The sequence below is a fragment of the Strigops habroptila genome, chromosome 8, assembly GCF_004027225.2.
Source record: "Strigops habroptila isolate Jane chromosome 8, bStrHab1.2.pri, whole genome shotgun sequence".
Classification (NCBI taxonomy): Eukaryota; Metazoa; Chordata; class Aves; order Psittaciformes; family Psittacidae; genus Strigops; species Strigops habroptila.
Genome location: NC_044284.2, coordinates 33,147,202 through 33,163,745, shown reverse-complemented (window position 1 = coordinate 33,163,745; position 16,544 = coordinate 33,147,202). Strand labels below are relative to the sequence as shown.

The 16,544-nt window shown below is 38.8% G+C and overlaps 1 protein-coding gene across 3 annotated transcripts in view; it reads left to right on the top strand.

Moving 5' to 3' along the window:
* Nucleotides 1-14,806, top strand: part of PEX5L (peroxisomal biogenesis factor 5 like) — a 113,728-nt gene extending 98,922 nt beyond the window's left edge. For all 3 annotated transcript variants that reach the window (XM_030494279.1, XM_030494280.1, XM_030494278.1), the window contains 7 exons: nt 741-857; nt 2,769-2,912; nt 3,757-3,827; nt 5,036-5,233; nt 6,584-6,749; nt 7,120-7,277; nt 8,012-14,806. In XM_030494279.1, the coding sequence (XP_030350139.1) occupies nt 741-857; nt 2,769-2,912; nt 3,757-3,827; nt 5,036-5,233; nt 6,584-6,749; nt 7,120-7,277; nt 8,012-8,216 (1,059 nt within the window). In that variant the 3' untranslated portion in view covers nt 8,217-14,806. The remainder of the gene's footprint in view (nt 1-740; nt 858-2,768; nt 2,913-3,756; nt 3,828-5,035; nt 5,234-6,583; nt 6,750-7,119; nt 7,278-8,011) is intronic.
* The last annotated feature ends 1,738 nt before the right edge of the window (nt 14,807-16,544 follow it).

Here is a 16,544-nt window from a genome sequence, read left to right as displayed (position 1 = left end):
GGCATCATTTTCTAGGCACCATCGTAGTTTCCTCATTACACATCCTAAATCTCATTTCGTCATTTCTTTTTCTCTTGTATATGCATGTTCCCTCATCTTTGAGCTGGATGTTAATCTTACTTTACAACTTTAGATCCTCTTATAGATTCCTCTCACCAGCACAGTATATGAGGCAATATTAAGATTTCTCCATGTCAAAAAGCCCCACTTGTATTAATTCTCTTGTGCAAACACCCTCTGTCTCAGCTTTGACATTACTCTTTTACATAGTTGAAAATGATGCTGAATATACCAAAATGGGATGCTTGTTCTCTTTTAAATGGTTTTATCTATTGTTATTCTTTAACATGTATGATTAGGTTTTTTTTTTTTAATTTCTTTTTTTTTGGCCAGGGACTAGCAGCATACATTTCCTTTACATTTTATGTAATACTTTGCTGTTAGCATCAATAAGGTGCAGTGTAAGCTGCTGCAAATCCTGCTTCAAACAGAGCATACACTGCCTCTGAGATAAAGAGTTTCTGTTGATGAAATGCATGCCAATACAAGAGAGGAAATTTAATTATATGGAATTCCAAATACGAGCTGTAGTATTTCAGTCAGTATGATTAGTAATAGAATTAATACTGCTCAGCAAAATTGCCAGAATCTGACCACTGGTAGAAAGAAATTAAAAGTTTACGATTTTATTTTTAAGTTTTGTTGTTAATTTCTTCCCTTTTTTCCTCTTTTTCTTCTAGTCAGACACAGAGTTTTGGGATAAAATGCAAGCAGAATGGGAAGAAATGGCTCGCAGAAACTGGATTTCAGAGAACCAGGAAGCACCAGGGCAAGTCACCATCTCAACCATTGAGAAGGTAACACAAAGGTTTTTAATATCCATCCTGTGAAACTTTGAGATGAGCCTTAGCTATTCAAGGCAACCCAAGAAAACTCTTTGGACACGGAAGCTAATTTTGCCCAAAAGAGCTCATTCTCTTTGACTGTCTGTGAGTGGGGTGGATTAAAAAACCTTATCAGAGGGAGAATGCATTTAGACTTGCACACTGCCAGGATTCAGCTGAAAGGATCACAAAGCAGACTGCTAGATTATGGGCACTTTTGAAGATGGGCACTTAAGGAAAACCACCAAATAAAAAAAAAACTGGGCTGGCACATTCAAACACTGTTGAGTATAGAAATTATAAAGATTCTGTCTCTCTTCTTCATTCCCTCTATCATAGGTTTTAATTTAGAATCATAGAATCATAGAATAATTAGAATTGGAAAGGACCTTAAGATCATCTAGTTCCAGCCCCCTTGTCATGGGCAGAGACACCTCATGCTAGACCATGTCACCCAAGGCTCTGTCCAACCTGGCCTTGAACACTGCCAGGGATGGGGCATTTACCACTTCCTTGGGGAACCCATTCCAGTGCCTCACCAGCATCACAGTAAAGAACTTCTTCCTTATATCTAATCTAAACTTCCCCTGTTTAAGTTTGAAGACATTACCCCTTGTCCTATCACTACAGTCCCTAACGAAGGGTCCCTCCCCAGCATCCTTGTAGGCCCCCTTCAGATACTGGAAGGCTGCTATGAGGTCTCCACGCAGCCTTCTCTTCTCCAGGCTGAACAGCCCCAACTTTCTCAGCCTGACTTCATACGGGAGGTGCTCAAGCCCCCTTATCCTCGTGGCCCTCCTCTGGACTGGCTCCAACAGCTCCATGTCCTTGTTATGTTGAGGACACCAGAACTGTACACAATACTCAAGTGAGGTCTCACAAGAGCAGAATAGAGGGGCAGGATCACCTCCTTCGACCTGCTGGTCGCACTTCTTCTGATGCAGCCCAGGATACGGTTGGCTTTCTGGGCTGCAAGCGCACACTGAAGCTGGCTCATGTTAAGCTTCTCGTCAACCAACACCCCCAAGTCCTTCTCTGCAGGGCTGCTCTGAATCTCTTCTCCGCCCAAGCTGTAGCTGTGCCTGGGATTGCCCCGACCCAGGTGTAGGACCTTGCACTTGGCTTGGTTGAACTTCATAAGGTTGGCATCGGCCCACCTCACAAGCGTGTCAAGGTCCCTCTGGATGGCATCCCTTCCCTCCAGCGTATCAACCGAACCACACAGCTTGGTGTCGTCGGCAAACTTGCTGAGGGCGCACTCAATCCCACTGTCCATGTCGCCGACAAAGATGCTGAACAGGGTCGGTAACTTGATCAGTAATTTGATTTTTACTGCGTAGCTGATATTAGAACACACCACTTACACTGCAGCAGCAAGGCAAAATTTAAAGAAATACTGAAATAAACTCAGGTGTTTGCAACACTTCTGTATCTTGAAGGTTAACTGAAGATTTCAGGGTATTAACTGAACAGAATCAGGTTACAAGCGCCGCAGGGAGTCAACTGCTTGGTGCATGCTCTTCACCATCAAATTTGATCAGGCTCATGCTAGGTTCAGTTCTGCTGTTATTGCAGGCAGTGGGAGTTGTTGCCATTATCTTTGATGGGAGCAGGAAAGCCCAACATGAGTACCAGTAAGTATTACTGCAGAGCTAAAGTAAAATTAAAGAGAGCAGAAGCATAAATGTCCAGTGATGCTGAGTTGTCCAGTGTCAATGTGAGTGACACTTTTTGTCAGTGACATTTCAGGGAGGGGGGCTCATAACATTTTCATAGAACACAATATGTTTACATTCAGTTGGGAAATAGTGAGTCATTTAATTTTATAGAGATGCCATTCCTTGTACTGTGCTTCATCATGGGTCCGTTATCTCTCTTCTCCAGGGTTATTTTTTCCATACTGAGAATCCCTTCAAAGACTGGCCTGGTGCTTTTGAAGAAGGACTGAAAAAAATGAAAGAAGGTGACCTGCCGGTTACAATCTTATACCTGGAAGCTGCTATTCTACAAGAACCCAACGATGCAGAGGTATTCACTCATGCGCCTTTTATTGATAAAGGAAAAGGGGACTCCCTTTAGCATGCAATAATGAAAAGATTTCATGGCCCAAACCTCTGCTAGTCATGACTGACTGAAACAGATTGAATGCTAACAGTGGTTTTGAAACAGTGTATGCCTTGAAAGGTGAGCTCTTCATAAGATGAGAATCTCTTTTTGAAATTATATCATTTCCAAGTTGTCATTTAAAAGCATTCAAAAGATACAGTATTTCAAACCTTTCCTTCTTTTCCTGATGTTTTCAAACTTTTAAACACTACTATTGAAAAGATGAACATTTTTGATTTAACAAGAATGTTGATGAATTTTTAAAAATTACATTAATTTCTGAAATATTGTTGTTTTAAAACAAACATATATGTAAAGTCTATTTTCTGTGAAACGTGAAATATTTACAGTGTATCTAGGTCTCTTTGAATCTATTATTACATTAAATTAAGCAGCAGTATTTTGAAAAGCAGAGAGAATCCCCAGACATTCTCGAATCCCTTAAATCTATACAACTTCATAATTGTTCTTCACTGTTTTCCATCAAATTCTAGCAACATTTAAAATGTACAGTAATTCAAATTTAAGAAATCATCATGTGATCACTGACAGAACACCTCTGCATTCATTTATTATAAATATTATCAGGCCCAAAGATATTCAAAACTGCCCTCATTTGTGCTGTTGGTATGCACACTGTGGAAAAATTTGTAGCTAGTGCTGGACAGATCTGCTATTTTTATTCACCCTGCTGCTTAACAGTGGTATTAGTTGTAACTCTGCTTGCAGTTGGGTATATATAACACCATGATGATTATTTTTGCAGGCCTGGCAGTTCTTGGGTATAACACAGGCAGAGAATGAAAATGAGCCAGCAGCCATTGTCGCCCTCCAAAGGTAGATGAAGATAATTGCTAAATAAAGGGTTTGATGAGTATTAGGTAATGCAGACCTACATATATTTAACGTCATACTTATCTTGTAATACGAAGCATTTATTTAACTAAGTAAAGCACTGACATAGATACACAAATCTTCCCAGTGACTTCAGAGGGATGACTAGCGATTAATATTGCTGGTTTATTAAATAAGTGCAATATTTAATCTAGTAATTTAAGTAGTTGCACAAAAAGAAAAGTTACAGGACATGATAAACATGAATTAGGCCTAATGCAAACAAAGTATCTGTTTGATATTCTAGCCACTTGGCATGTTTTCTGTAGTCTGTCCTTTAATGAAGAAGTTTTCTTAATTGGAATGAGCTCACTTCAGCTGCTGAACACTAAACTGACAACATTTTTAGGCTGATAGAGATGCAAAGATCACAGTATGCTTGTATGTAAAATGTCAGTTCCAAAATATCAGCATTATTATTATCTCCATAGTGGGTACCCTCTCCATATTCAACTGCATTAGCAACGTTAACCATCAAGTCATTTCACCTAAGGATACTCTAACTTGTTTATATGTAACTTATTAGCTTGCCTGGGTAGAAATCCAAGGGGTTGCCTGATTTTGGGCTTGCTCATCCCCACCGTTTTGAAAGAAGCAACAGTGATGTTCACAAAACAAACAAGATTCTGGTTTTGGTTAATGGTATATAACCACAGAAAGACCACCTGAGCTGATTTGTCTCCAGCTTCATAAAAGACAAACTGGGGATTCAGCATGACTGAGAAGATTCATGTGGATGGAAGAAATTTTGTCTTCAAAATACGTTTTTTTTTATAGCTGCAAACCACTTTAAACCACTGACTTGAATTTACATAAAGCTTCTCTATTTACTAGACAGGTATTATAAAAATGAATCTACCTACATTTACTCATAACCAGAAGGATGGAAACAAAACTTTTATGCATACGTTAATATACATAAGTGTGTATGCCCAGCAATGTGCATGCATACATGTGTGTATATACATACACGTAATACACTTACCACAGAAAAATAAGTCGAAGTCAGTTCGTTAAATGTATTATTGGGTAGATCTTACTTGTGTGAGTGATTTTTATTTTCTTTTTGACACAGATTATTTTGAAAGAAATGAAGAATTGCGTTTGGCTAAAAAAAATACCTCAATGTATATTTATTTTCTGCCTTTTAGGTGCCTGGAACTACAGCCAAACAACCTAAAAGCTCTGATGGCCCTGGCTGTAAGTTATACTAACACTGGCCATCAACAAGAAGCCTATCAAGCTCTAAGAAACTGGATAAAGCAAAACCCAAAATACAAATATATAGCTAAAAGCAAAAAAGGGTCCCCAGCACTTACCAGGAGAATGTCTAAGACATCAGATGAAAGGTAAATGCAGTGTAAATCTCAATGGTGGAAATTTTAACATTACTAGAAATGATGGTGGATGCTATGCCCCCTTACTCTGCAGACATCCAGCCTGTTCCCTACGATGGAAGACTCAATGTCTCTAGTGGCAGTAGGGAACCAAGGCGAGACAATTGGTTTAGCCACTGAAGGATGTATCTTGTACCATCACTGGAAGTTAAAAAAAAAAACAAAAAAAAAAAAAAAACCCAAAACAAAACAAAAAAACACCCAAGCCACCAAAACATTAATAAAGAAGCTAAAAAGAGATGCTTCCCCTCAACCCCCATCACTTTCTTCTGACCATGTCTGCTGCCTCTGTATTCCCACATCCTGCATCTTCATTCTTCAGCTGCTTCCAAATCCATACCAGGCCTGTATCCTGCTCTACATGTGTGTTCTCCCTACTGTTAAACATATTTCCTATATCCCTACCAAGCCACTAGAATCCAGCAATGACAGCCATTTTTCAGTGGGATATGGCTTCAGTTCACTGAAAATATTGAGAGGTAGCATCTGCATCAGCTATTCTGGTTCTAACCAAAGAGATAGTGTAGTCTTTTTATTTGACTTCAGCCTAGCATACTGTATTGGGAGCTGGCAGCCATTTTAAATAACAAACAAAATCACGAGTTGGAAGCCCTTCATTATGATTTCATGAGGTTGATAAATAAGTATCGCTGAATTGCGAGATGCGTGATACAGTCATTACAGGCATGAACATGATTTATAGAACTAAATCACTGAAGCTATCTCACTGCTTGTCATTTTGAAGACAAGCCCTTACCACTAACAAGCCCTGGGCTGACAGAATAATTTAGTATAAGCAAAAATAAACCATAAAGTTCTGCTTAATTGATAAGTGTGTTATTCTACTTTGGCATCATCCCACTGACATCTGGTGGTGTCAGTGCAAAGATTTTATGAATCCTACAGTGGGTACGGAGGACTTAAATTTTGGCATCTGTCTTCTGGGGTCTTGACCAGTCACTTGATCTATTCCTCTTTAGAATGACTACTATTTTTCCCAGTAAAGAACTCTATTACATCTGAGAAACTAATTTAATCTAATTTTAATACTTTAATAAGCCTTCATGTTATCTCACTTGGGTTCACAGCTGCACTATGACTTCACTATATAGGTGAACTTTTTTATTCTGGCACCTGGAAGTTAGTCTGTGCTCTGATGAACCTTATTTTCAAATTTTTAGAGTGTATCTTTTCCGATAAATCGCATTATAAGGATTTCAATTTCTGTCTGTGCAATCAATGCTGCAATATTTGTAAAGAACTGTAAAATTGAATATTAAGTTATTTTTCACCCTTATCTAGCTCATTACTTGAAGAAGTAAAGGATCTGTATCTGGAAGCTGCTCACCAGAATGGTGATATGATAGACCCTGACTTGCAGACAGGACTTGGAGTTCTTTTCCACCTGAATGGAGAATTTAACAGAGCAATAGATGCATTTAGTGCTGCTTTAACTGTTCGACCAGAGGTACATTTTATGCTTTTACATTTTTAAGAATTTAGCTTTACAGGCCATTTTCTTTCTCCACTCTTGATCCAGCTAATATTAATGAGATGTCACTTCAGCCGTTAAAATTTTAATATCTGAAATAGAAATGTTAATTACAAGACAGTCTCATTTAGAAGCAGATTTATATATGTCCAATTTCTAGCTGTTTTCTGATTGATTGTACTAGTTACATAAAGCTGCCTGTAATCAGGAGTCAGAACCTCACATTCTGTGTCAATTAAGAGAAAATACGATACTGTTATTTTCTGCAGTCTTCCTTACCTTGGAAGCAAAAATGAGCTATTATGTCCCTTTGACACCTACAGTAGAAAAGTCATTTTCTCACCAGGACTATACATTATGGAACCGTCTTGGAGCAACCTTGGCAAATGGGGATCGAAGCGAGGAAGCTGTCGAAGCCTACACACGTGCTTTAGAAATCCAACCTGGCTTCATTAGGTCCAGATACAATTTAGGGATAAGCTGCATCAACCTAGGGGCATACAGGTAAGTTACAAAAATGTGTAAACACAAAAGTGAGGAATCATAACTACAATGTGAAAATTCATTTTCTAGCTGGAGCTAAGAAAAAAAAAATATAAGAATATAGCTCCATAATCTCAGCTATTGTAAAAGTTTGTAATTATTTTTTACAAAGTACTAACAAATCAATAATACTTTTCTTATAGCCACAAAATCTACATAACAGAACTACTAAATTTCTATTAAAAGAAAATACATCCCTCATTCAGCAAACTGCTTAAATATTTTGTTTAGCTCTAAGTCCAGGTACTCTTCTTATAACCAATGGGATTGTTCCCACACTTAAACATAGTCCTGTACTCAAGAGCTTTTCTAAAAGAAAATGTAAGAGCCTGTCTTTAGAAAGGAAACTTCAGTGAAACTGCTTCATGTAGTTAATGCCATCAGAAACACTTTCAGTCCATCCTTCAGGAATCAAGGGTGATTCCAGGGTCCCAACTGTCAGCGTGAGACAGTTATGATGAAGGGGAGCTACACAGCAATGAAGACAATATCCCCAGATGTATGAATAGACTGAGCTCTGCATTACTAGCCACCACATCCATTTGTTTAAAGAAACTCGATAAAGAGTAGCACAAAGAGACTGATGAACTACACTGTAAAATAATGTACTAGAGTCTAGCACAGAACTTTCTAAAGTTTTACTCTAGCTGTTAAGCAAATTACATTGCTTGTTTCTTTTGTCTTCTTCCCTACAGAGAGGCTGTCAGCAATTTTCTCACTGCTCTCTGTTTGCAAAGAAAGAGCAGAAATCAACAACAGGTTCCCCATCCTGCTCTATCAGGCAACATTTGGGCAGCACTTCGAATTGCTCTGTCTATGATGGACCAGCCAGAACTATTTCAAGCTGCCAATGTGGGTGATCTAGACATTCTGTTAAGAGCTTTTAACCTAGAGCCATAATAAAAAGTATCCACAAATTGATTACATTGTATTAGGAAACAGAGAACTCTTTTATATCTCATCTCAACAAGACCATATTTTTCAAAAGATCATGGCTGTAGATCAGTAAAGAAATTCCCTTGGACATTATTTAAAAAGGAAAAGTTCAAAAGCACAAAATACTGTACATAAACTCAAAGGATTGAAACAAGCTGTGGCTAATCTGACAAAGCCCTGAACTATATGAAGTAGCCATTTCTAAAGAATCTTCATCCCATGCAAGCTCTATCTCTCTCTATATGCACAGCTATACAAAGAAAAATATATTAAAAACAAAGCTAGATAATCGTTATTGCACATTAGAATGGAAGCAATGCATCCAAGGAACCTGCTTAGTAGCTCATCGCACTATGCCGACATCACTTTGCCCTAAAACGTGGATTCCGTGTCCTTTGGTTTCTTTGTTGAAAAGTCCTCTCAAGATTCATTTTTAACACAGATCTGAGAACAGATGCATGTAAAATGGATGTATTTTGGTTGAATATATTTATTAGCTGGCAGTCAAGAAAAGTTTTGCTTCCAAATGTAACATTAAGAGAAACATCACACATGGAGGTCTATGGGATTAGGCCATGTACATATGGGAAGGCCAAGTGTTGCCAACAGAAGCAGTAATTTGCACTAGAATTGTTGCTGTTTAAACCAGCTATCCCTGATCTTGCACAGAGCACATCTGCTTCAAAGGGGCTCATAGCAGGATCTGCAACTATGTACTTATGCACTTTAATCTTTCTTTTTGTAAGATAGTGCTATGCTTTCATTTTAGTTACTAACAACAGAATGTACAGGATAGCCTTGTTGGCATAGAGGACCAAATATAATTTCCTGAAATGTGATGAGAGGGTTTTCAATATTCTTGTGTTTAAAAAATGCAAATACAGTATAAACTGCAATATCCATTAGAAAGATCATTCTATTATCATCAGGTACTGCACACATACACGCATGTGCATGCACATACATGTTGTACGTGAATTACGACATTTCAGAACATATTAATCCACAGAACTTTATTGCAAACAAAGAAAAATCTTCATAGGACTTAATGCCTGCAGACCATGCTCAAGGGAAAATATTCCCTGAAAAAGTTGGTCTGTATAACGCTGGTAGGATCGAGACTAAGATTTGATCCTGCTATTACAGCAAGCAGTAGCAAAAGTCTCAGTGATCTCCATGATAGCAGACTAAATCCTTAGATAACATCAGTACTTGTAGCTGCCTAAAAATGTATATATATATACATACCATCTTAATTTTCCCTGACTGGATGAATGGGGAACAGTATTGGGGCATTACATGATGAAAAGATTGATTCAGCTACAATCAAACACATTTAGCTCAAGGTGAATGTGTCAATCAAAAACAGGAATAGAAATTTTTAAGGTGATAATTTTCAGTTGCTGATATTTTTCCTGTAAAGTGAAAGATAAAAAGCCTCATCACTATGGCTACTATGTTGATCTGTGGTCAGGAATTCAATGTGCAGGATAGGTACTGAAATGTGTTGAAGTGGGACAAATAGCACATTTCCTACAAACAGCATTAAAAGAAAAATCCAGCTCCATCAGCTGGATTAAAAAAAAAAAACCAAACCAACCAAAAAAAAAAAAAACCCCAACCCAAAACACAACCAGCAAAAACCTGCAAAAATCATAAAGAAAGAAGCCCTGTGGGAATTGGACAGTTTCAACAGTACAAACCTAATGTTTCTTGCAGCTGTCTGTTATTTTGAGCAACCACTTAAAGGAAAATTCCATGTAAGACAGCGTAATCACTGCATCTAATCACCAACTATAGTTTGTTAAATAATCGATTTTCATTAAAAAATAAAAGGCTTACCCCACACTCTCTCCCACAGAATACAGATGCTGAAACTGCTACAGGAATTTTTTAGTACTGCTTTATTAATTCATTCTTTACACATGTATTCCTATTCAGCTATTGAGTGTTTCATAACTGATTCCTGCAACTTTCTCTAAGGATTAGTTATCAAGGACTGACTGGGAGTGTCGTTTTAGCTAAGTGGGCTGCTGTAGGCATGTGTGCTGATAACAGTTTGCTCTTTCGCTTTGATAGCGATGTGTGATAAGGCAGAGCAGAAGGTATGGTGCAATTGAATCTGGAAAGTGATAAGAAAGAAGGGAGGCAGCTTTGAGAAGAGGCTGTAAGGCAAAAGCAATATGCTTAGATTTTGCTTGATGCCCTGCCATCACACAAATTCTTCTAGAATATCCTCCGTGCTGTGGTGTAGGATAATCAGTACTTATCCAGAGGAATTGGCTGCTCAAGGGCTTTATTTTTATACCTTTCAAATAAAATAAAACCAACTTAACTGCTTGACTTCTCAGAGTCAGAATGACAAGGGGCATTTGATACTCATAGCAGTTCACTAAACCTCTTCTTCTCTAGGATGTGGACAAGGAACACAGCAATTCTTTTAGAAAAACCTAATGCAACTCCTCGTGTCTCCAAAAGGAGCAGACCGAGTAGGCAGTTTTTGGTATATCCTGGAATGCACTGCTCAAAACTGCATTCATCTGCTGATACGTGTCCACACCCACGTGACTGGTGTGAGGAAAGTTGTCTGTGTAAACCTAGAGACAAATCACTGGGGCTGAACTCTGCCTCCCAAGGGGATACTCAGGCCCCCAGTTCATCACAAGTACTGCAATCCTGCTGTACTGGACACAGGCTATAAAGCCTATCCAAAGAGATTGTGCACACTCTTGGAGATTAGCCTATTTGCTCCAATTAACAATGTTCCACTGACCAAGACACTGCATGAGGGAAAGACTAAAGCAGATAGGGGACAGTGACACATCTCCTTACCCTAGACACCAGTTCTGGCCTGGTCTGTGTGGAGGAGTGGCTGGTGACTGAGCTCACCTCACTCTAACAGCTCAGGCTCAGCAGCTCTTGGTACTTCTGGGGACTTCTTCAATATCCTGAGCTTTCTTGTCCTCCTTTAGCCCCCACTGCGAAGCACTGTCAGTGCAGAAGACATGATTAGATACAGCTTTGATCCAGCCTCCTCTCAGTGTTTCTCAAATATTCAGCAGCAAGCATGTACATTTGCCTGAAACAGGAAGAGAAACCATGTGAGGAGGCTGCAGCATATTAACAACCTGAAGAGGAAATTCATCTACTCATACTTCTAATCAAGCGTGAGGTAGGATAAGCAAGGCAGCTGCTGAACAGTAGCAGATTGAGCCTGAGAGTGACATGGTAAATGTGGGTCCTGTTCTCAGTGCTCCCTGTGAGCTCAACCAATTCAAAACCTCCTGCCATCTCTGACTTGCTCAGGTGTGCAAGGAAGGAAGATGGACAAATAACAGCCACTGCCTGTGATGGCACTGGCAAAGAGCAGGGGAGTGCCACTATCCCACAGACCACACGGGTCAGGTCACCACCCATGTAAATTGAAAGGTAGCGCACGAACACAAGGTTGCTCAGATCTACGTAAGGAAACAAACTTTAAGTTTCACATAAGAGACTAGCAATTTCAGCAGAGAAGAGACTGAGACATTTCAGGATAACTGTGCAGCATCTATGGGATGATGACAAATTAATGTTACAATGGTTTATTCATCATCTCTCCCCCCTGTTTCCCTTTCTTGTTACTCCCCTCTTTCTCCAGAGGTGATTTATCACTGCCAGGTAATTGATTACAAGTGGTTTTGAGTCTTCTATTTTATATTTCATACAGTTACAGAATGTTTTCCTAACCCCAGCTTGTGAATGTCCCTCTCCTCTGCAAAGCTTTATGAGTATTTACGATGTGTAAGTCTGATCCATCAAGCTGCTGAACAGCGAAAGTCTGTAGTCTTCACAGGAGTCCTCAGCACTTGGCATGATCAGCTCATGTGCCCGTATTCAGTGACCGGACAAGGGCTGGCCCCTGATACCACTGCACATGCTAAACAGGCACTGAAATCAAAGTGATTATTTATGGAGTGAGGCTTTCCAATGAAAGTAATAGCCTCATTTCTTGCCTATCTGCTAAACTATAACGTCTATTGCTGCAATATAGTGGTTTATGTCAGTTTCAAGAATTGATTTGATCTTCAGGTAAACACATATACATATCTGTATCTAATGGTATTTTCTTACGATGTGATGAAACACAGCACTTGTAAAAATATTGAGGGGGAGGTTCCAATGACAAAACCTCATATGACAATATTGCATGCAAGTACATTAATAACCACACTTAAATATTAACACAAAGCATGCAGTAATAATACGTGCATATATGTTTACAGAATGCATGCAGAAGACCCACTTATAGGGTATTTTTAAACTATTGATTGGTATCTTCTATGGGATATTTTAAAAGTACTTTGCATCTGCCATACTCAAAACTAAGTTGTTCATGTTACTTGGAACAGATTAGACCAAACGCAGAGCCCTTTTTAAATCCCATCCTTAGAAATCACTTTGTGTTGTGCATTTCATGTTTGCTTCAAGTGCTTATTTAATGACAGACATCTGTAGTAACAGCTTTGGCAGACATGCTTTAGTATCTTCTTAAGAATTAAAAAGCTAAATGTGTGCAGCTTTCACCGTGAGGCAGGTGTTTAGATTTTCACATTTTCTTCTCCAAATCAGAGAAAAAATATTCCCAGAACCAGTGAAACAACTATTGTCTCAGTCCACACTTACTTACCATGGCAAGGCTTTTCAAAGTTGCCCACTAGCTCTGAAAGCAGCTGTGTCCAACTGTCCTGTTTGAAATATATACATGTAAAACTTCAGAGGATCTGAGTATCTGCTGCAACCACTGATTTCAGCAGCAGACACTGAACTCAGCTGAAAGCTCAGAACATGAAGTTACACATGAAGAGCTAATGAGCCAATTTAGAGAACTCGGACCTGTCTGGCAGGTGAAAAGGAGGACCCTGACAGCACCAGCAGATCAGCCAGGTGATTCTAGAAACACCCATAAAGCACAGGCCTCCATAACACAAAAGCCACCACGACAGAAATAATAACCAATGAAATTACTGGCAGCCACAGAGGCAAAGCCTGAAGCCTAAATCATTGCCTGTTGGAGCCAGTGAGAATTGGAGTGAAACATAAATTGGTTTTACATCTCCTTTGCCCCAATGTGCATCTGCAAAATGAGACATATTAGTTACTTCACATTAATAACCTGCACAGTTGAAAAACAGATTTCTGGTCACCAGTGTTCTCATCTTAGCAGTCTGTACAGTGCATTTATGTAATAAATGCTTATAAAAATACCAATACGGAGTATTCACAGATACGTGATAGACAAAATGCACTGCATGTTGTGAAAAATAAAATAAAAAAGTGGTATGCAATACAGTACTACCTACTACTCAAACCTCATCTAGGCTAAGCATCAGATTCCTTCATTATAGTTCTACTAGTTTTGGACTGGTGAAATAAATGAGAGAAAAGGAATGCCATGCATGAAGAGATCACTGACACTTTGAACAAACCTAGGCAAAATGAAAACAAGCATGTCACAGAATCCACAGAAAGTTTCAGAGCCTCAGCCCACAAAATCATAGGTATTAGATATGGGAAAGAGACAGAAGGAATCTAATTTTCCTAAAATAAGCTGTAACTTTATGAATGCTTGCACAAGTGACAGCCCATTGAGCAAGCTTGCATGGTCAAGACTTAATGTGCTTTGATCTTTATTCCCCTTCCACATTTACAGAATGCCATTGACATTGGTAAAACTTTAATTTAAATTGCCTTTTTAATATCAGTAATCTATTGTAAATTCAGAAAAATCAAAAGCATTTATAAGTATATTTTATATATCTGAGTATAACATGTCTAGAGCAGAAGAAAACTATAGTTTTGAGAGGCATTCTGTGCAGCTTCTTCTATATGCTGTAAACTGTTTGAAAATCTTTGCGATCTTGCATCAGTTTTTTTGGCTTTATTTTTAAGCCAACATACAGGAAAGAAGAGATTATAGGGTTGGCAGATACTTTCACCTGGGCCATCTGAAGAGCCCTGCTGCTGCAAAGACTTACATTGCTCACTTAACTTTTTGTGTGGATAGTTAAGCGTAGGTGCAAGGCTTAGCAGTGAGGTGGGCAGTGGATGCAGAGGTGGGAGTTCAGCCCTACACCTGAATGTTTACATTCCGTTACCAAGGTTCATATTGACCCAGATTGAGAAGCTGAGTGTAAGCACATACGGAGTAAAAGATTAGTTTCTTACTACAGGTAACTTTGCCTCTATATACTTAGTGCATTATCAGCTGTGTATAATATTAAACACAGACCTGTAGTTTACTGATGCTTTAATTTGATGGTTTTTTGCACTGCTGGTTAAAATAATCTATTTCCTCAAAAAGGAACGATGTGCATATTGGATGTGTTAAATTTATTAAGGTCATAGATGACTATTTGCAGAGCGCCACATTTAATGTAGTATTTTTGTACTATAACGGAGGCATGCCTTCCTTGGGTTCTTTTCCACATATTAAATTGTATTTATTTACCTGTATTTATAACTGTGCAATTTTTAAATATGTTTTAAAAATAAACTTTGTCTGTGGCTTCAAATATTTCAAAATCTCTTTTCAATTTGAAAACAATCTTGAGTATAAATACTTGAACTGAAAGGAGGGATCTACTTCTCCAGTTGAAATAAACAATTATTTTTAATGAGGTCTTCTATCCCATTGTTTATGATGTGAGCATGCTTCTCTGCTTAAAAATTAAAAGCCCAGAGGATGCTTTTTTTATTACCATTTCTCAAAAATTCATCACTGCTCTGAGGCAGAGTTATTTTTATAATTTATTTTTATTGCCACATGTTGATAATTATACTTACAATTGGAATTTATGCTAGCTGAGGTCTGGCCCAAAGGATTTTGCACATACACTCCATATGAAGCAAAAGAGAAAAAAGTAGATCAGATTTTTTCCTGAAGATCATGCAACTGCACACCTCAAAATTAAAACAGAAGTAATAATATTACAACACAATCTTTCTAGAGGAAAAAAAAAAAAAAAACAACCAAAACCCAAAACCCAAAAAAACTCCACAAACTTTCAATGATTGAAATTGTTACTCAAGCAACTTCCCATAAACCACAGCAGGAGTTGGCTGTTTTTCAGTTTTGGCTTTCATGTGATGAAGCTGACAGAGCAGAAATGACATCATCTTTACATTTTTGCTATGGGACACTAACATGAGAGGGACATAAAACTCCTGTACACCCCTGTGGACAGAAAAGATGACAACCAGAAGGGGGGCTGTAACAGTTACAGCAGAGGGCTATCGGCAAATCAGGACAACACTGGCATGGATCTGAAGGCTGACACTCTCAAGGGACCTGTGTGATGCTCCAGAAAAAACAAACCAACCAACCACAAGCAAACAAACAAACAATAACAAAAACCCCATGAAAGACAGCCACAGTTAGCCTGTAGAAGTAAAGTCAGAAAAGCTAACCATCTGCCTATGGCTTTAAGCAGAACCTTCCAGAAAAGAAAAAAAAGGAACAGAAACTAAAACCACACTGACCCTTAGGATGCAAGTACAGGTGCTCTTGACACTGTCATGTTTTGCCAGGAGATTTTGTTGGTTTAGTTCTTGCTGCTTATATGTGTTAACAAAGAAGGAGCCAGAAAGCCCATTAGTTACATGCTCTGTAGTGAACACAGACCAGGAACACAGCATTGTAGTACTGAAACCAAAGACAGTGGTTGGGAGAAAAGCATCAGTGCTAAATCCTACACACAAAACTGCTCAAAAAAACCACTGGGACAGTTACTGGTAAAGAAGTCTGAAAACAGAATCATCTGCCCCACACTAGCTGTCAGTCATGCACTGTCTTCAAGATTTTTATGGCATTCATCTTTCACCACAGCTTTCAATGCCTGCCTTATTCATGTTATGCTTGTAGCACACCTGCGGGACAGAGAGGTGTTACTTCCCACTTTAGCGAGGGGGAGCAGAAACCAGGGGTGGTGTTAAACTTGTCAGTTATCTAATACTGCTTCCACAGGCAGTCTGCAAAAGTTAACAGGTACGAATCCTGTGCAGGAAATTCTTGCACAAAGTCTGAACAGAACCTGTTAGCTTGCCCAAGGAGCCACATTTTCCCACCTTTTCCAGTTGGCTACAAGTGGTGTGAACATGACTTGACATGGTCTGTGATAGAGAAGAAACCAAAACAGATCATTAAATTTGGACTTCAGGAGCTGAACCATCTTTAACTTTCTTAACATTCAACATTTCACATGTCCTCTATGTCACCTGTATTCCAGTAGGTTTACCTCTCTCCTCTCCTCC